Raw genomic sequence first — 19942 nt, 5'->3', positions numbered from 1 at the left:
GGATCCCTGGTTATCTGTTTTTTTCAGAGTGATTCGTATTGACAAAATGGGTGAACTCTGTCAGCAGTGGGCAAAGTTACATTTTGATTTTATAGGATGCTGTGGTTGTGTCAGTGGAACAAAATAAAACACTGTATTGATTTCAGAGGCTTGATCTGTTAATGCTTTTGCATTTATGACAGTTGAAAAACTAATGCATTGCTGGAAAAAGAAGTCTACTTCAGTGCAACTATTTTTGTTTCACTGTTTTTTAACTCCTTAATGCAGTTATTTTATGTAAGATTTGATTGCCAGACATCTGTAACAGTCACCTAAAGCTGCTCATGTTCCTCACCCCAGTGTGTGTGCAAACAAGAGCCAGATAGCGGGACAGGGATGCAAAGACTCAAATGCTGCAGCCTGAGCAGTGCAATCCGCTTAATCTTAAAAGAACATTGATATCTAAAATACCTAACTCTTCCTTTTAGAGATTCATTCATCCTAAATAAATTCAATAACCAGCACCGCGTTTTAGTTGCTAGCTTAATAATTCCTGGAGAATTTGCAGTTTAGATAACATCGAGCTGCTTCACAGGTGTAACAATCTTCCTGAATCAGTCCTTAATTGCATTTAATACATATCCAGCTAAAAGTCCGTGTTTGTACCAAATCTTCTGTGCGTGCGGTGGGATGAGTGCGGTAGCTGCAGTTTGACAGACAGTTATGGATAAGATCTTGAATTTGTGATGCAGGTTCTTGAACAAGCCCCCGAACGCGTGCGTGTGTTTTGCAGATGCCGACGGGTACCTCTGCCGTGTGACGCTCCTGGCCGCCGAGGAGGAGCCCCTGTCCTGGGGCATGTATCCGTACCCGTACCTGGCGCGGGCCGAGCCCGGCGCCCGCAAGGGCACTCGCGTCTACCAGCTGGTCGCCCACTACAGCCACAACGAAACCACCGGAGCTGGGATAACGTATGCACTCATTGCAGGTGGGTCCCCTCTGAAACACCTCGTAAAAGTCCGGGAAGTTGCATATTTCCCTTGACGGATTTCCCATTTTGTTAATAGATTTTTATCTCTTGGAGGATCCTTTAAAATACAGCGGCTAAAAAACGAGGTGCTTTAGGTAAAACTGGTATGTGGACAGGAGTCTTGACACCACGGCCCGTGCTTTACTTCTGTTTTGAAATTAACTGCAACTCTTGTAGGTGGCTTAAGGCTCCATTTCTCACACATTCCTGTGTCCTTTACACTGCACCAAATTGAGTAGAGATGTTAAGGTGGGCATCCAGAGGAAAAAAAAGAGGGAGTGTGTACAAGGATATAGGTAGATGATTTGAGGATTGCTTACCTTTAAAAATACCAAAGAATGAAAAGTTCTTGCTGCGGGGCAGCTTTCAGACTGGATTTTCACATGTGTTGGTAGGTGGTGAAGAGCGATTTCGGGTGGACGTGGATACGGGTGCCATCATGACCACGGGATTGCCTTTGACATGGAACAAGGAGTACGTGCTCACCGTGCAAGCCATGGATGAGCACAGCAACAAAAGCCCCTATGCCTCCATCTCCATCCTGGCTGGTGCCCGTCCTCCCCAGTTCACTAACATGTCCTACAGTTTGTTCGTCCCTGAGAATACGCCAGCGGGAGAAAAGTAAGTCAGACATGCCCAGGGAAGCCCCTCACCACGGTCTGAGAGGAACTTGCCCAGCACCATCCAGTGACCTTTGCTGCTGTGTTTCACATGGTCACACATATGTGTTTGTGTGTTACAATTTAAAAACAAAAAGTGCTGCTTTTTAAAAGAAATCAGTGCTTTTTCCAGTGCTTGAGAATCTATAGCATGGCTCGTGGTGTGGTATAAGATGCTGAAAATCCACTTAAATTATCATTTTACTGCCCTGGGGCATTATACATTCACTTCATTTTCTGCCAGAGTGGGTAGCGGGCTCGGGAGAGGCCTTGTACTTCATGCTTTCCCATCCATCTCTGAAGCAGTTTCTTTTCTTGACCTAAAACTTCAAAGAAGTAGAAAAAAAATGAAAGCGTGGTAGCTCAGTTATCTAAATAACTGAACAATATATAAAACAATAGCAAATAACAAAAATGGCAAAAATAGCAATTAACAAATTTTTGTTAATTGTTGTTTTTGTTGGTAAGTGTGTTCGTATCCCAACTCTGCTCCGTCAGGGGATGGGTTTGGTGACAGGATGGGGTAGGTGGGTTCTCTGCAGCACAGGTAGTTTTGGTCTGGATGTAAAACAGAGTGTGGCCCTGAGGGAGGAATTCCCCTCTCGCACGCCCAGCCCTCCTGGGTGCTCGGGACACAGTCCTTGCTGCTGCCGTTCCACAGCGAGGGGCTGTTCCCTTGTTCCTCGCAGAGTGGCAGTGGTTGAGGCCGTCTCCTTCCAGAGCCAGCCGCTGTCGTACGCGCTGCTGCGGAATCCCGGCGGGCTCTTCCGCGTGGCACCCGAGAGCGGGGAGCTCAGCCTGAGCCGCCCCGCCGACTTCGAGAGCCAGCACCACCTCTACCACCTGCTGCTGGAAGCAGCCGAGGCCGCGAGCGCCCTGAGCAGCGTCACCGAGGTACGGGAATGCTTCCCCAGGGAGGGGAATGGTGTGCGGGAGGGAAGGTGCTGCCCTCAGGCGCCCGGCAGGGTTCTGGTTTGGATTCGCTTCTGGGCTCTGCAGGACGCTGCCCAGGTGATTTACCTGGGGATTCGCCGCCCAGCTGCTTGGAGGTGGAAGTGAATACTCCTCCGGGTTCCAGGAGCTGTGTGAGGAAAAGTTGAACTTTGGAGATGCGAGGATGGGACAGCAGCAAAAGCAGTGAATGCCCAGGCAGCGTCCAGAATGAGGTGTTGGTTGTCCTGTGGGTAGAAACTAAACTGCTCTCTCAGCATGTCCTTTTATCTCAGGTCCTGGTCCACATCACCGATGAAAACGACTGCTCTCCTGAATTCCAGCACTCCATTTACAGCAGAGACAACATTCCTGAAACAATTCCCGTGGGCACTTCTATTCTGCAAGGTGCTTTTGTAGTCTGTAATACACGGAGATATTGAACAACCTATTGCAACTTTTTAAACTGAGACTAGTAATTCTCCAAAAGCAAAGGTAGTTTTTTTCTTTTGACAATCAGCAGAACAGTATTTCACAGCTCTTTTTGAAATCTTTCTTTCCTCTCCTTTTCCATTCTGAGTTAATATTCTGATAATTATGGGTCATTGGTTTTTCTTCCACATTTTGTTTTTGCCTTTTTGAATGAAAGTGCAGGTGCCTATGAGGGTGTGCAATATGCTTGCTAGTGCTTTGGAATCGTGTTTGTGTATCACAAAGTTGAATTCTCCAGGTAGAATAAGGAGTTTGTTTAAAAAGCAGTGTTGGTATGAGGTGGAGCCTTTCTGTTTGACTGGATGGCAGGATAACTGAAGAGGTGAACTCCTGCTCTTAACATGGCTTTTGATGCAGTATGTGAGCTCTGCCGCTTTGTTCTGCTGATTTGCCGCTTCTGAGCAGATGGGAAACTGAGTGCACTGAATAAACGCTTGCTGGGAAAAGATGCTTAATTACTCTTTGTACCTTGAAGTGCCAGGTAATTAAAAAGTACTTTAGCGATGACATAGCTGGGAGCTAATTAAATTTGAACAGCATCCCTGGAGAGAGCAAGGACACAGTTTATGACTGATGATGTTCTAACAATGCACATATTGATCGTGTGGTAATTACCAGTGCCCAGTGCTCTTTGTGCAGAGCCTGGTGCCTGGTGTTGGGATCACTGGTCCCTTGCACACCCCGTGCTGTGATCAAGCTGGACTGGGGCGGGAGGACTTGTGTTGGTTTTGTTTTTCGTCCCATTCTCCTGCTGGATTGCTGGAACTCTCGTTCCAGGAAGTCTAGCCATAATACCATAAAAAATAATGCTTTAATGTATAGAACAGATTTGCATGACGGCTGTTCTCAGAAAAGTGTGTCTCAAGCTTTTTAGGTAGGAAATAATGTAACCAAATTGCTTTTGCAGCCTCGTGTTCTGTTAAATGTGTTCTCTAACAGTTCTCGCGACAGACTGCGACTCCGGCTCCAACGCTGAGATCATTTACTTCCTTCAGAGCGCTGATTTTTCCATCACACGACATGGGGTCATCAGTTCTAACCAGAGGCTGAACTTTGAGCGAGCCAACCACATGTATGAGTTTGTGGTGATAGCTGTGGACACAGGACATCCCCCTCGCACAGGAACCGCCTCTGTGCGGGTTCGAATGGCCAACGTGAACGATGAGGCTCCCGTGTTCTCCCAGGCTCTGTAAGCGGGTTTAGCACTTGCCTCTTTTCTAGAGCTAATATGTATAATCTCAATAACACTTGGATTAATGGCCACCTGTTTTTTTGTGTAATAAGTACCAGCAAAATTAAGGGCCGATTTGTGTGCGGAAAGACTTTAAAGTCTCACATCTAGATTGTATCAAAAAAAGGAATATGATGATGCTAGTGTATCAACTTGTTCGATCAGCTGTGTTATGCAGAGATAACAGAATGAATAAAGTATTTAACCCTGCTGGGAGCAGTTTTAACCACGTTGACTCCTAGATCTGAAGGTGATTTTTCCACGTAAATTATAAGACCGATGGAGATGGTAGTTAGCTAACATTAAAACTAATCTTATCGTTAGCAGATTGTATTATAAATTAATTTCATGAGACCCTGCTTGGTTAAAACTCCTCCTTCTCTTTCTTTAATGAATATAATTACTTTTTTGGCATTACAGTACATCCATTTTTAAAATAAAAAACATAAATACATGTATTTACAAAATGAAATACTGTTTTACATCCACTTTTCCAGCATCCAGTGTTTCCTGTTAATATGTAAAGACATAAGAAATACTGCATGATGGATATTAGTCCTTTTTCTCATCCTTAAAGGAGGGGATAAGTGATTGTGGTTTGTGGTGCAATGTAGTGGTACATGCATGTGGATACCTTCTGAAAGATCTTTTGAAATCCTCAGTATCAAATTGCTGCATTGCAATTCTAAAATACAGACTGTATGCCAAATTTGCATATCCAGAGCTTTTTAAAAATATGTATTCATATAAACTTGTAGTCACTGGCAGAGTGTTAACCCAGTGCTACTTACTGTGGCAGTGACTGTGCAGTAGCTCTTCCCTTATGTGCATCAGTTACAGAACTTTCCTTTCGGAAGATGCTGGTCCCGGTACCTTAGTGGCTACTGTTCGGGCAAAGGACCCTGATGGAGATGGGGTGTTGTACCTGATTACAGGAGGCAACGAGGAGGGCAACTTCGAATTGGATAGGCAAAAAGGTAAGAAAAGAGGTTAAAAAAACACTGTTGTTTACTATCTAATCTGTCTTGACTCTGCTTCGCCTTTGTGTCAAGAATTATAAAGAAAACGTTCTTTTCTGGTAATCTGCAAATGGGGCTGCTTCATATCACTGTGAACTAGTTCTCTGATATGATTCTCATTCGCCAAATATCAACAAAAATTTGAAGCCCTAGTCCAGAGTGGGGTGGTCTCAGATCACTGAATCCTGTGCTTTGCAGCCAAAATGAAAACTGATGGAACAGTATAGTGGCAGAGAAATGTAATGTTCTCTTGATTATTTTTGCTTCATTGTTTGTTTACACGGTAAAATAGAATAACTTTTTATTTTTCTAAACGTAGGTATCATTAAACTCCGCAGAAACCCGCTACCTAATCTGAAAGGCCCGCAGTACATACTGAACATCACTGCAATAGATGACAATGCCTCTGGAGGACCCACTCCCCTCAGCAGTTTTGCTGAGGTTATTGTAGGAGTTAACGATATTAATAACAACAAACCTGTCTTCAGAGAGGTAAGATACCTAAGATAAAAGGTGTCTTAGATAGATAGCTAAGATGGTCTCAGATAGATGGGCTTTTCCTGTCTGTAACTGGGGTTGCAAACTCTTTCTTGATTACTTGTGCTGACTGGCAGATATAAGGGACACTGTTTGCAAAACAGAATGGTCTGTAAGTGGAACACACAGTCAGTTTTCTTGATGCTTGAAGAGCAAAGTCTTATTTCCTACTTTCTTTTTCTCCTTTAGAACTTGATTTCTCAGTGATCATAAATACTAGAAGTGCTTTTTTTTTTTTTTCTGAATTCTTGTCGGATGTACTGTAAAAGTGTTTAAACTGGGAACCAAATCATGTAGCCCCGTGTAATAGGGCTGGGTTTTGGGTGTCTTTTCAGTGCGCTTACTACAGTGACAGCACCTGGGTTCTGGAGAATCAGCCTCCGGGCACAGCCGTGCTGCAGGTGGAAGCCTACGACGCAGATCTGGGCCTGAATGGAGAAGTGAAGTACGGGCTCATGCACCGAGATGGAGCCTCGCTGGGCTTCAGCATTGATCCAGACACAGGTCAGTAGCTTCCTGAGCTACAGTGCAAGTGTCTTTCTACTGTTATGTGAGTGTGTGGGTGTGGGAGGGGTCTTACGGTGTAATTGTTGGATTAGCTATAACAATTTATGGAGTAAGTATTGAAAGAACCTTAGAGTATGTGGATAGCCCTGCGTTTAGATTAAGATGATAATGATCTAAATGCCAAATGATGCAAGTAAATAAACCTCAGTTCATTATGAAGGTAACAGGCTATTCTGAATCTCCTACTTTCATATTGGATTGAGTGTAACTGTAAAAAATAAATAGAAAATGAACAGTAGAAAATAAACATTTAACAACTCGGGTGTGTGCTTCCCTGGTAGTTTATTATCACTTCACACACAAAGTGGCAATACATCCATACTAGGAAAGGACAGTGACAGACAGTCATGATGCATTTCAGATGAAGGAGTTGGATATTAAAAGTTGTTCGGGCTTCTGTAGTCAAAAGAGCCACATGGGATGTTTGCTCGGCAATGTGGCCTTGGGAAGGCCAGTTTAAAGTTTCACAGAGAGAAAGAAGAGCTGGGAGAGGGGAAGATTTTGTCAGTGGAGAAGAGCTTGCCTTTGGGAGGGAGTTGTGTGCTGTATTAGCTGAGCTATGTTGCTCAATCCCAGCTTAAAGTGAGGCAGCCTGCAGTCTCCACAGCAAAGACAGCTCTGGTTGCATCATTTAAGCCTGCTGTGATGCGACTTTTCCCTGGAGTAGTAACACGCTGCCTTGGACTATCTTTGGAAGGAGGAATAAAAAGTATTTCTGCACTCCAAGAGGAGTGAAATAACAAGGTATTTAGACTGACGTAAGGGGCAGTAAGGGAGAGAGCTGCTGGCAGTAAATGGGCTTGGGAGGAGCTGCTGGCTGTGAGAGGAGCCCTGGGGACAGGCAGATTGTAAGTGGCCTCGTGTGAGACAGGGGCTGCAGGTCGGTGTGGATGAGCCGAGCAGCTGCGCCGTGTGCTGGGGAAGGGCACAGCCCCGAGGCTCAGCACCCACGGGCACGGGAGGTGTGTGTGTTGCCAGGGCTCATCACAACCACGCGGAGCTTTGACCGGGAGAGGCAGCGGGAGCTCACGCTCTCCGTGACCGCCACGGACCAGGCGCAGGAGCCACTCACCGGTGTCTGCCAGGTCACCGTCCTTATTGCTGATGTCAATGACAACGATCCCAAGTTTGAAAACAGTCGCTACCAACGTGAGTGGTTTTTAATTACCTATCTCAGTGCTGCAACATGAACCTGTTTAGTAGTTCCATAACAATGATTGTTTTTTAGGTGACCAAACTTTTATTTGCTGCCAATTAACCCAGTTACTGCTTACCCCATCCTCAATGGAAACACGAGGAGTTTGTCACTGTCCTCTTTATAGCAGCATTTACACATTGTCTGCAGTCCTGCGGGCTAGGCAGGTCCGATGCCCTCATCTGCAGCTTTTCACTGTCCATTTTTTCTGCATATTGAATTTTTTATTCAGTGTCTTGAAACAAAACATGGTATTTTAGATGAGAAGCTGTCAATCCTAACTAGAAAAACTATTGTCATCCGTGTCTCTTTAACACAGCCTCTCTGTTCAGATAGGCCAGAGTGGTCTTTATCTTCTATCAAACAGCTGGAAATCTTTAGCTTGTAGCCTGTGAGTGACTGTGAGCCCCGATTGCTCCTATAACTGTGCTGCTGAGCTGGCTATCCCGTTTGTCCTAATGCACTCCCTTTTCACTCCCCTGTGGTGTAGTGTTCATCTGTCTTTGGTTCAGTCTCATTTGCTCTTTCTCCGGTTGAACCCTGCAGGTCAGTTACTTTGAACTCTCTGCATTGGATGTCATCCATAAAGGCCAGACAAGTTTCCTCATTGCTGGCCTAGGACAGACCCTTTCTTACATGATTGCCTCACCAGGGATGGTAGTAATTGGCTGATGATGCATGTGATAAATCCATTTTAGACATGTTTTTCTAGTTCTGCGGAAATACTTCGTAAGGCAAAGCAGTGACCTATGCATTATTAAAACAAAAACAGTTTGAAAGTATGTCATTTGTTATTATCACATAAACTAATAGTTAATAGGATTGGGAGAGAGGTATGGCTGTGGGTGACAGTGTTTTAATAAGGAGGAAAAGTGATCTTTCTGGATAGAATCTAAATATATATATACATATATATATTTAAGAGTTGTGTACCAGGATAGGAAGAAAAATGTTCTATACCTGTTAGAGTAACTTATATAAGTAAAGTGCCATATTAGTTGAGATGGGCTGATTAAAAATAGCAGTTTCCGCATCTCTACCAGTGGATCCTGCAAGTCTGACCAAAGCAGCACTGAGCAGCAGTGTGAATGATCTCACTGGAGAGAAAGGAATAAATATTTGGGAGCAGACAAAAGAAGCCCTTGATGTAAGGGTAGCATACGGGCAAAGTTGAACCTTTCTGCGTCCTGCAGATGGAACTACAAGTGACCTTTTCTTCTTCTTTTCCCAAAGCAGTGAAGCTGTGAGGTTGCATTTTGCATTTATGACAACTCTGGCACTTCTGAGGAAAAAATATTTTTTTCCTTTTTTTCCCCCCCTAAACATGGAAAACTAGCAAAGATCTTGTAACAAAGGCAGTCCTTTGGGATGGAAGAACTGCAGCTGAGGGCACTTTATAGATAGTACTTTTCAAGCACCTGTAGATAATAATCAATGTTTGCTTGTTACAGAATTGAAAATAGCTTCTTCCCTAACAAGATCAGATGCCATCAGTCCTCGGTTCCTGTTCTTCCTGGAAATTCCTAGATCTTTATTCCTCTGCACTAGGATGCTGGGGAAATCCCTGGGTTAAGCGTCCTGCCTGGGAGGCAGTCACTTAATGAATGCTTGGCCATACGCAGCAGGATGGTGCAGTAATTGTGTGCTACGTAGACACCGTGTACGTACAGTAATATGTGTAGGATAATGCAGGGTGTAGTAACTGCGCGTGTTCTGCGAGCAGAGCCGCGTCAGGTGGGACAGCGTGGCCCAGGTCATTGTGAGTGTTCCTTACGATGCCATCTAACAGGATTTGACTATAGCAGCATACATGTAAATACAGGGCAAAGGGTATTTTATGGTACTTCCTAACAATAAATTCCACTGTCATTTTTTTATTTCAGTGTCAGCGTCTCTCTTCTGAGAGCAACTTTGGCTGTACTGACATATCAGGGACACTAATTATAGGCCATTTAAGTGCCTGGGGGTGGAGGGAAGCTGGTCAAGCCCCAGATCCTGCTCACTGAGCAGGAAGCGGTTGGGGTGGTTCGAGATTTCATTGCCCCTGTGCCAGAGACTGGAGATACTAAAGAGGAGGAAGAGCAGATCAGAAAATATGACTATATCACTGTGTAAATGCTGTGTTCAGTTCTGTTTTTTTCATCTCAAAAGGATATAATAAAATAGAGGCATAGAAGGGAAATGAAGGGTGAGAAGTGGTTTCTGAGGAAGAAGTTGGCTGAGCATAAGAGATACAGACTTTCTACTGTGAGGACCGTTTCGGTCTAAATTGACCAAGTTTTCTCTCGGAACATGGAACGACATCAAAGGAGGATCAGGAAAACACCAGGGGCTGCTTGGAGAAGGAAGTGGGGCTGCATGGCTGAGGATGAGTGGAAGAGCAGGAGCAAACTCAGCCTGGAGCAAGGTGAAGATTTTGGTGTAGAGAAGAGACGGGCGACAGGGTGTGATAGCTTTGTGTGTACAGCAGTGCCTAGCGCCGAGGAGGGGACTGCGAAATGACTCTGCATTATTTCTCATGATTTTGTAATGCCCCTGCCAAGAAGTGAGCTTTAGGCAGACAAAACGAACGACTCTTCTTTACAATAAGTACTTCAACTGGGCAGCTTGTTACCAGGAGATGTTAACTATAAAACTGGGTTCAAAAAGGGTTCAATCCATCTAGGACTAGTGCCACAGAGACGCAGTCTCTATCTCAGGAAGTCCGTAAGCCACAGATTGCTGGGAGCAGGGAGACCTTGGGAAAGGGGCACGTAAAAAATGCTCATTATGCCTTGGCTGGAAGCAGCTTGTCCCAAGCCCTGTTTGGCTGTGGCTGCTCTGTCGGGGCGATCTTTACTAGGAGCTGAATCTTCAAGCTTTGTGGTTCCCTGCTGCCTCCCAGCGGTGCTGCTGGTCCTGCCGCTCCACTGGATTCCAGATTAATTCCCTTTGTCAGTGATTCCGCTTGGTGCCCCGCTGCTGTTGGCAGCAGTTGAGCCCCGTGGCCTGGAGCGTGGCCGGGAGCACCGGGGCGTGGGCGCGTGTGGGCTTTGCCCGCGCTGCCGCGGGGAGGAGCAGTGAGTGCCGGGAGCCGGAGCCAAGAGGAACAGCCACCACTAACGTCCTGCTCGGGGACGTGGGGACTTGCAGCCCATGTGTGTGGACTGCCTGGAAAAAAGAGAGAGGCAATTGCTGAGCAATCTCCTCTTCAGCATGATGTCTTTTGGAAAAGTTATGCTCTCTGAGGTAGCAGTCGTTCCTGCGCCTAAGAGAGGATGGGAATGGTGGGAGGCACACATTGCTATGTGGGTTAGAGCTCTGCCACACAGGCACAGTCATCCCAGCAAGGCTGTATAGCAGAAACTGTCACCAACACAAAAATCTACCTCACTAACAGCTTTCTTAAAAACCCAGCGTGTAGGGGAAGGGAAAGCTAAAAGAAAAATGTGGGTATTCTCTTAGTGACAATACTTTGTAACCTACCTCATTACAGAAACATTTAATCCCATGTGAAGGGGAACTCTAAAGTGTTACTCTGATTGGAAAAAACAGTGGTAAAATCGTTTTTTTGTTTGTTTGTTTGTTTTTTTTTTTTTTTTTTGTATCTGTGAAACCAACTGCTCTGAAACAGTAGTTTGGTGCAGTGAAGAAGTGGCTCAGACCAGCCCAGGTGTTTAAACTCTTCCAAATGATCAGTGAAACCCTTTGTGAGAGATGTCTAAAGAAAAGGCCAATGCTGTGAGCTTATCACTGACCTGTGAAGATCCCTTTCTTGTCTCTTGATTTTTATATGCAGGAGTGTTTCTGTAACACACAGCATGGTAAGTGGGAGCAATACTCTGCTGACAATACATTTATCTTCCAAAGATTTTCTCCGCGAGGACACTCCAGTGGGGACAAGTTTTCTGCGTGTTGTGGCTCATGATGACGACCACGGTGTGAATGCTGCCATCACATACTCAATGCTGGAGCACCCACTGGAATACTTCCAGATCAACCCCAGCACGGGCTGGGTGTCCTTAAACCGTCCCATCTCCCAGGTAACATGGCAGTGTGCTTGGAACAGAGCAGCCTTCAGCCTCTCAAATCCTTTGCAGCGTGTTCCTTGCAATCCCTTGATTTTACAAAATGGTTTGAAACTGCCTTGATCTTCATTTCGTAGGCGACGCGCGTTAGCTGCTACATCGTAGCAACAGATGGAGGGAACAGAAGTAGCACGGTGGAGCTGACCGTGGCTGTCACGAATGCCCTCAGTCAGCCACCTCGCTGGGAGCAGAGCCTCTACTGGGTGACAATCCCTGAGAACACTGTTCATGACACTGCAGTAGTGGTATGTTAAAAGCACGATTCCTTCCTTCCCTCTCCTTTCCACTTCATCTTCTTCCTCTCTTGCATTCTGTCTGTATTCGCATTAGGATATAGGGGCGCCCCTTCTGCAAACCGATTGCGTTGTGCTGCTGCCCCGCCAGCCTCCCTAGCTGGGTGCTCCTGGTTTGCCAGCAATATCTGTTGCAGAATACACCAGCATTTTAGCTGGCAGCATTTCTCCCAGTGATCGCTAAAATGAGCAGTGTGCAGGGTGTGCTCCCACGAGCAGCAGGTTTCAATAAAAAATGAGATCCCGGCTCTGTAAAAAATCCTGGGTGTTTGCACCAAGGGATAGCTGTCTGCTCCTGCATCCTGCTTTGGGATAGAAGAACCTGCCTGAATAAGATAAAAGAACTGCTTGAACTGTGCTGTCTGCCTGAATCTTTCCTACAGCTCTTCTCATGTGCCCTTAAGCACTGTTGCAGTTTGTCTGCTCCACTTTAGCATTAATTTGTGTTGGGAGCTTTTCTATCCCAAAACGGAATCTGTACAGACATACTCTTTAGGAATGGTCTCTTCTGTAAATTGCCTTCCTCCTCCTGCGTGTGATATCCAAGAGCTTCAAACCGTTCAGTTTTGTTTGTGTCTTGCATGAGCAAATGTACAACTCTGTGGAGAGGCAGTGTCATTTTGGTCCACTTTTGCTGTGGAAGGCAGAGAAAGGAGTGTCTTCTTTAGCCACTGATGCAGTTACTGTCCAGCACATTTACAGGCATGCTCATTGGCTGTTGATTAAAAAGCTACAGCAAGCCTAAGCAACGTCAAATTAAACTCAGCTCTGCAGGATGAAAGTAGATGGTTTCTCTTTTGTCTGTTATCCTTCTCATGCCTGCACAGTTCTCGCCATCAAATTGAACATTGCATTAACACTTGCAACCCTTCAAAGCTTGTTCATATCATGGCTTTTTCCTTTCCCCAGACTATCAAAGCCACCTCTCCCCTTGGCGACCCCAGGGTTACATATAACCTGGAGGAGGGTCAAGTTCCAGAGACTAACATGCCCGTCCGTTTCTATCTGAAGCCGAACCGAGCTGACGGGTCTGCGTCTCTTCTAGTCTCTGAACCACTTGACTTTGAGACAACTAAATCGTTCACTCTGAGAGTCCGGGCACAAAATGTAGCCCTGACTCCTTTAGCTTCCTTTGCTACTGTCTGCATCAATATAACAGGTGAGTACCACTCTTGTTACAACAGCTCATTCAGCACAATATTTTTGATGTTTTTAGTTTGAAACCATGAAATGATTTAGCATACATGAAATTCCTAGCTGCCTACAATGGCTTTGGACAGTTTTAATCCTATGAACAGAAGTGTGCTGTCATAGAAACATCTGTTTGGACACAATTTCCAAGTGGAACTATAAATTGTGGCAATATGCTAACGCAAAAACATGCTGTGTGAATGTTTACACAGCACAGTAGCACTTACCTTTATAAATGTACCTGCTGAATTTTAATAGAAAGAGAAATCTAGTAAATCTCACATTGTTAAAAGGATGCTTGTATTACTGGGAAGTTTCTGTGCTGTAGAAAGACAAAGAGTGCAGACAGATTATATTAAACACAAAACCCAACTTCTCTCTCCCCCGCTCTCCCCTTTCTCCCCCTCTCTCCCCCCTTTCTAGTTAGCATTGAGGTTTAACATTTAATTTGAAACTGTGGAAAGGAAATTGTGAAGGTGAATTTCTCCCCAGAAAGATAGCTTTCTGTCAGAGCAAGAAAAGGAGCAGTCTCACCATATGGTAATACAATCACTTCATCTGCCTGGTTGGAGGACAATCCTGTTGCTGAGAGCAGGATGGGAAGGGTGGGAGGATCAGGATCAACCCTTCAGACACCCGCCGGCAGTGAGACCAGGGGAGGCTGCTGTGCAGCAGAATCCTGAGTAATCACTGGGTCCTACAGTCTAACACAGCTCTAACTGTAATGCCCTGGAGAGCTCCTGTCAAGACCAGGACACACATTTTTCATCAACTTCAGACTTTCCAATTTGTTTTCCATTGTATGTTAATCTCCCGGTAACAACTCACTGAAATGAGCTACAGTGTGTGGTGCAGCTGTAGGCTTCAGCAGATAACCAGCTCTTTACAGACTGAGTGAAGGGCCTGCTGGTCCTGATGTTCATGGGCTTATTATAAGACTATTGGTCAAATTGTTAGCTGGTATCTTATCTGAAATTAGCCTTCTGTCTCCCAGAAGTGGCTCACTGTCTATAAAATGCCTTCTACCAGATGCCATGAAAATGGGAAGATTGAAAGCAAGACTGCTTCTTACAAAGAACAATGAGTTCTTTCTCCAGGCAAAATTTTGATAGTGAACAAAATACAGTAAATTAAATGCAGTTTAAAAAAATGTTCATACATTTTTACTGTGGTCCCAATCATCTCGTTTTGCAGATGTGAATGATAACGTTCCATTTTTCGTCTCTTCCAACTATGAGGTGTCTGTGCCGGAAGGAGCTGCTGTTGGCACACCCGTGGTGCAGGTCGTAGCTACAGACTTGGATTCTGGCCTACATGGAGAGGTTTGACATTATGTCCAGTTCTTTTCCTCCCAGCAGACAAGGTTTATGTTGCAGTCCCTGAGAGTGCCCCCAGAGCAGGTGATAGGATATGTCTAACATATGCCTGGGTCTGAAGTGCATAGTATGAGATGTAAGTGGAGAAGGTTCTGTTCACAATCTTGTGTGGTAGCAACTCATCCTGACCCAGGTTGCACAAAGTACTGATGTCTGAATCTCCAGGTTGCTCCCATGACACGAGAACTGGAGGAGGCTACAGAATGTGTCACCAAACTCTCACCTCTTTGGCTCATTATTTAATGTTTGACTGTCTTTGTCATAGTAACTCAACTCAAGGAAGAAGTAGTGTTAAGAAGGGAGCTGCTCATTTTTGCAGATTTTCCTGGGTCTTTTTGAAAAATCCTGTAAACTCTTCTGTGAGAGAACTCTGGCTAGTAAAATATTTGTTGTTTTGTAATTATTGTTTTGCAGTTTCTGAACTTATCACCTATGTAGTGGAACTGTACATGGCCATGCTTTCTGCTTGACATGTAGATAGGGGTAGAAATGTTTGTTTTTAAACAGAAGAAGCCAAAATCTTGTTAAAGTGGAAAATTTGGTCAGCTTTCATCAATGAAGACCTTCATTTATTTATGGTTATTTTTGAAAAAAAATGGAATGGGACCCAGACTTTCAGCCCAAATAGTTTTGAAATCAGGAGTGTAATGCACTGCTAGAAGCTAAGCAGGTGGCATTGGGGAAGGGTGTTGCTGCATGTCATTTCTTTGTTTTTGTTTTATTCGTGATTTTGTTTAACTGTCACAGCTGGAGATGAGACACTGGCCTGGACGGGCTTTGGTCTGATTGGTACAGCTGGTTTTCTCTTTGGGAGTTCTGATTTTTTTTTTTTTTTTCTTCCAAGTGGACAGACTTCTAAGTAAATGTACTCAAAGCATTGCTACCTTGCAGAGTCTTGGGAAGTGACTGTTGAGATGTGTGAGGTGGACACAACCCTTGGCTATACAAGTGAAAATGGAAAATGAAATCTCCCTTAACTTTTTTCTTTTAGGTTCACTACTTCATACTGAAAGATGCAAATGGGGATTACCAGTTCTTCACCATGGAGCCTGAAACAGGAATTATTTCTACCCACGCGTCTTTTGACAGAGAGAAAAGAGCCTCTTACTTGATTGAAGTTCAGTCTCAGGACTCTTCAGAATCAGCTAGACCTGGTGTTCATGGGCAACCCAACATGGGTAGGACTAGTAAGAATTATAAACAGTATTGGATAAATGATATCAGAGCTTGGGTTCCTTAACTTTTCTGTACCTGAGATGTGCATGAGACTACTGGAGTAAAGCAAGATGTTGCAGCCACCTGTGCCATTTCTCTTCTGCACATGCTTCTCACATCTCCTTTCCAGACACAGCTTATGTAAGGATTTTCGTCAGTGACGTGAACGACAATGCTCCAGCCTTCCCTCAGGCAGTGTACGAGGTCAGCGTGGACGAAGACTGGGATGTGGGAAGCCCTGTTCTGACTGCGACAGCAAATGATGAAGACGAGGGTGAGTGGGCCTGCCCGGTGCGCGTCTCTGCGTTAGACGTGTTAGTGTGACACTGTGGTGTCTGTAGGACTTCTCCCTCCTTGGGCAAACAGATCTGCTTTCAGGAGACGAATGGGCATTTCAAGCATTTGCAAAGGAGAAAAGATGAGTTCTGTCCACATGAGCTTCTTAATAAAAGGAAGTGCTTTCAAGTGTCATATATAAGGTTAGTATAGCTTGACAGTATCTTCAGGATAGAAGGAAATTGCCTAGAGTCATAACCTTGCTGTTAACTTCACGAGTACAACTCACTCCTGACCACAGGCTTATGTAGAGCTACCTCCAGTGCTTGTGGATCCCTGTGAACCAGAGTCATTGCTGCAGAACATCCCAAACTCTTTTGGTGAGTTATTCATAGAGTATGTGGAAGGATCTGACAAGCAATGGAAGATGTGGGATGACATAGGCAGACATGAAGGCAGGAATAAAGAGGAGGAGAGATTTGGATCTTCTCTCTGGGCTATCAGAATCCAGTACTCTCTAACCAGGTTATTTTAGCTATTGCACACATGGAGGATGTAATAATGTAAAAGTTTACTTATTTGAAGGCCTTTGGTGCTACGCTGGGTTTTTGATCTAGCTGAGTGAAACAGCAATATAGTGAAATTGCAATATGAGTGTTAAGTTACACTTAGAGCAATAAATGTGATTCCCATTACCAGCCTCTGTACTACATTCACTGCCCTCAGTTGACAGGGAGGAATATCTGAGAATCACAGAATGGTTGGGGTTGGAAGGGACCTCTAGAGACCATCTAGTCCAACCCCCTGCTCCAGCAGGGACACCTAGAGCACGTGGCACAGGGTCGCATCCAAGCGGGTTTGGAAGATCTCCAGAAAAGGAGACTCCACAGTTCAACCCCTAATCTGTTACTGGTGCCTGGTGCAGCAGTCTGCTCTGGGCTGGGCAGACAGGGCTGCTTTTGCATGCGTGTCCACTCTGTAGAGCTGTGCTGAGCATCCAGGGTCTGTGCAAGCAGTGATCACTTGCTTTCTCTTGCAGGTGCAAATGCCAAGCTAAGGTACCAGATCACATCGGGAAACGTGAAAGGAGTTTTTGATGTGGAACCTGAGGGTGCTACTGTCTTCATTGCTCAGACTCTGGATTATGAGCAAGAGCAACGCTACGAGCTCCAGCTCGTAGCCTCCGATGGCAAATGGGAGAACCAGACTCTCATTGTGGTCACCGTGGTGAATAAGAATGACGAAGCGCCAGTCTTCACTCAGAGCGAGTACCAGGGCAGCGTCCTGGAGGAGCTCACGGACCTGCCGGTGCTTGTCCTGAAGGTAAAGCAGTTTGCCTTTTTGGTTCAGCCCAGCCTTGTTCAAGTGCATGGATTCAGAGACGATCTTATCAGGGTAGATGAGCCCTGGCTCTTCTGCATTCAAATAGTAGTTTTCTGTAAAGAAGAGACTAGAGTGTGGTTACATCTGGGTGGTGGACATTCTCTCCTGAACAGCAGAAATGTTGGATAGTGTACCGACTTATCTCTACAAAGCAAGGAAGATGTTGCATGAGCAGATTTTGAGAGACCGTATGTACATCTCATGATTGGCACAAGCACCTCATGTTTAAGTTTGCAGACTCTTTCAGTGCATTTATACTAGCAAGCAAAAGTTGCTCAGGAATGTTCCTTGCCTCTGGAACTCGATCATCTTTACTCTTTTGTTGTGAGAGCAGTCCCTGGCAGAGGTCGCTTAGCCCAGCCAGCTCTCACAGATGAGACCTGGATGCAGATCAGGAACAGGGAGTTAGTTCTGGACAGGGCTAATGTCAGCTTGGACATATGGTTACCAGTTTTGGAGGGTAAGGGATTTATGTGGCCTCCTATCTGCTACGAGGGAGATAATCCTGACTTGCTCTTTCCTCCCATCTTCTTTTCCAAAAAGTTTGCTCAACAGATCTATTGTTATTTCCACTTGGTAGTTACTGCAGTTATTTCCTCCTTACCAGATATACTGGGAAGTAGAATATACTGGTCTCTCTAAACATGTTACTGTTTTTCTAGGCCATGCATAACATTTACTGAGAGAGAGCTTGATCTGAATGACTCAAAGCAATACATGTTGTTGAAATGCATGCTACTTATTTAACCCATGTAAAACAACTGCTTCAGTGAAAGAACAGTGATTTCCCAGTCTGTTTTGCATAGACTTACAGGCTGTGGTTTGTCCTAGGTTTCTGCAGCAGACCCTGACCAGGAGGCTGATCAAAACGCCATTATCTACTCCCTGCACGGCCAGGGGGCCAGCAGCGAGTTCAGCATCAATGAGAACACGGGCGAGATCACTGCAAATAAAAGGCTGGACCGTGAGAAGCGCTCGACGTGGCGCTTCCTTGTGCTCGCGACCGACGAGGGTGGAGAGGGACTGACTGGCTTCGCAGATGTCATCATAGAAGTGAGGGATGTGAATGACAACCTGCCCCTGTTCCTCTGTGTGTCAGATGGTTGTTTCATGGGTTATGTCCCTGAGGGTTCCCCAGCAGACACCTCTGTCATGGACATGACAGCAGTGGACCTTGATGACGCAAAGGCTGGTACAAATGCTGTCCTAACGTACAGAATCATTCAAAATGTCCAAAATGAAATAAATCTGAATTTGTTCTCAATTAACTTGGTTAGTGGCACCATCTATACCATGCTGGGGTCCCTGGACAGGGAGAAGGAAGACAGGTATCTAATAGTGGTTGAGGCTAGAGATGGAGGAGGTCTCACAGGGACAGGCACAGCTACCATTTTGGTGTCTGATGTAAACGACCACGCTCCAGTTTTCCTGCAGAGGGTCTATACAGCCTTTGTCTCTGAGAATGCAAGTATTAATACTGAGGTTGCAGTAGTGTCTGCTGTGGATAAAGATGAGGGAGAAAACGCCATGGTGACATTCAGCATCCTTGATGGGGACAACGATCACAAATTCTCCATAGAGACAGATAAAGTCAACAACTGTGGGCTTATCCGGCTGCGAAAGCAGGTTGACTTTGAGAAGCCTCATGAGAGGGTCTTCAACTTGACCGTGAAAGCAGAGGACATGGATTTCTTCAGCATCACTCACTGCGTGGTTTATGTGGAGGACTCAAATGACCACGCTCCTGTTTTCTACCCGCAGTTCTATGAAGTGGCAGCGCTGGGGGAAGATGTCCCAGTGGGCACCAAAGTCGTTCAGGTTTCTGCTGTTGACTTGGATTCTGGCCTGAATGGAAGGTTTTCCTTCCAGCTGCTGAGCAGGTCTGACCCAGGCGGCCAGTTCTCTGTGGCTGGGGACGGCTGGCTGGTAGTTGCGGGGCCGCTGGATCACGAGACGGTGACACGGTACAGCCTTGTCGTTACCGCCACCGACATGGGACAGCCCCCTCTGACTGGCAGCGCCACCGTTTCAGTGGCTCTGCAGGACGTAAACGACAACGGGCCGGAATTTGAGGCTGATTATAACCCAGTGGTTTGGGAAAACACAGCTGCTCCCCAGGTCGTCCAGATGAATGAGACCTCTACTTTGCTGTACGCTAAGGACCGCGACACGGCTGCCAACGGAGCCCCGTTCTCCTTCCGCCTGCTCGGTGATTTCAGTGCTGTGGCCAGCTTCAACTTGCAGGATCTCCGTAACGGGAGCGCGCTGCTCACGGCGCTGCGAACCTTCGACAGGGAGATGCACAAGGTGTTCTACCTGCCCATCCTCATCACGGACAGCGGGGTGCCCCCCAGGAGCTCCACCAGCACCTTGACCGTCAACATCGGCGACCAGAACGACCACCCGCATTCTCCTGGCTACATGGAATGTCTTATTTACAGCTACGATGGTAAATCACCCTCTGTTTCAAAGTACTACAGCAAGGCCAAAGGAGCTGCTTCC

At 45.6% G+C, this 19942-nt stretch overlaps 1 protein-coding gene across 1 annotated transcript in view; it reads left to right on the top strand.

Annotated features, from left to right (window-relative positions):
• Window positions 1–814: 814 nt before the first annotated feature.
• The window catches only part of LOC104581239 (neural-cadherin), a 34467-nt gene continuing 15339 nt past the window's right edge, over window positions 815–19942 (top strand). The window contains exons 1-17 of the mRNA XM_088533583.1: window positions 815–967; window positions 1405–1630; window positions 2358–2562; window positions 2895–3006; window positions 4030–4279; window positions 5156–5298; window positions 5660–5832; window positions 6213–6381; window positions 7423–7593; window positions 11489–11661; window positions 11784–11951; window positions 12909–13158; window positions 14385–14512; window positions 15558–15744; window positions 15912–16055; window positions 17097–17380; window positions 18272–19889. Coding sequence (XP_088389709.1) covers window positions 838–967; window positions 1405–1630; window positions 2358–2562; window positions 2895–3006; window positions 4030–4279; window positions 5156–5298; window positions 5660–5832; window positions 6213–6381; window positions 7423–7593; window positions 11489–11661; window positions 11784–11951; window positions 12909–13158; window positions 14385–14512; window positions 15558–15744; window positions 15912–16055; window positions 17097–17380; window positions 18272–19889 — 4531 coding nt within the window. The 5' untranslated portion in view covers window positions 815–837. The remainder of the gene's footprint in view (window positions 968–1404; window positions 1631–2357; window positions 2563–2894; window positions 3007–4029; window positions 4280–5155; window positions 5299–5659; window positions 5833–6212; window positions 6382–7422; window positions 7594–11488; window positions 11662–11783; window positions 11952–12908; window positions 13159–14384; window positions 14513–15557; window positions 15745–15911; window positions 16056–17096; window positions 17381–18271; window positions 19890–19942) is intronic.

The sequence above is a fragment of the Tinamus guttatus genome, unplaced genomic scaffold, assembly GCF_059628265.1.
Source record: "Tinamus guttatus ecotype Peru unplaced genomic scaffold, ASM5962826v1 Tinamus_guttatus_pri_ptg000510l, whole genome shotgun sequence".
Classification (NCBI taxonomy): domain Eukaryota; kingdom Metazoa; phylum Chordata; class Aves; order Tinamiformes; family Tinamidae; genus Tinamus; species Tinamus guttatus.
This window is presented reverse-complemented; position numbering and strand designations above follow the sequence as displayed.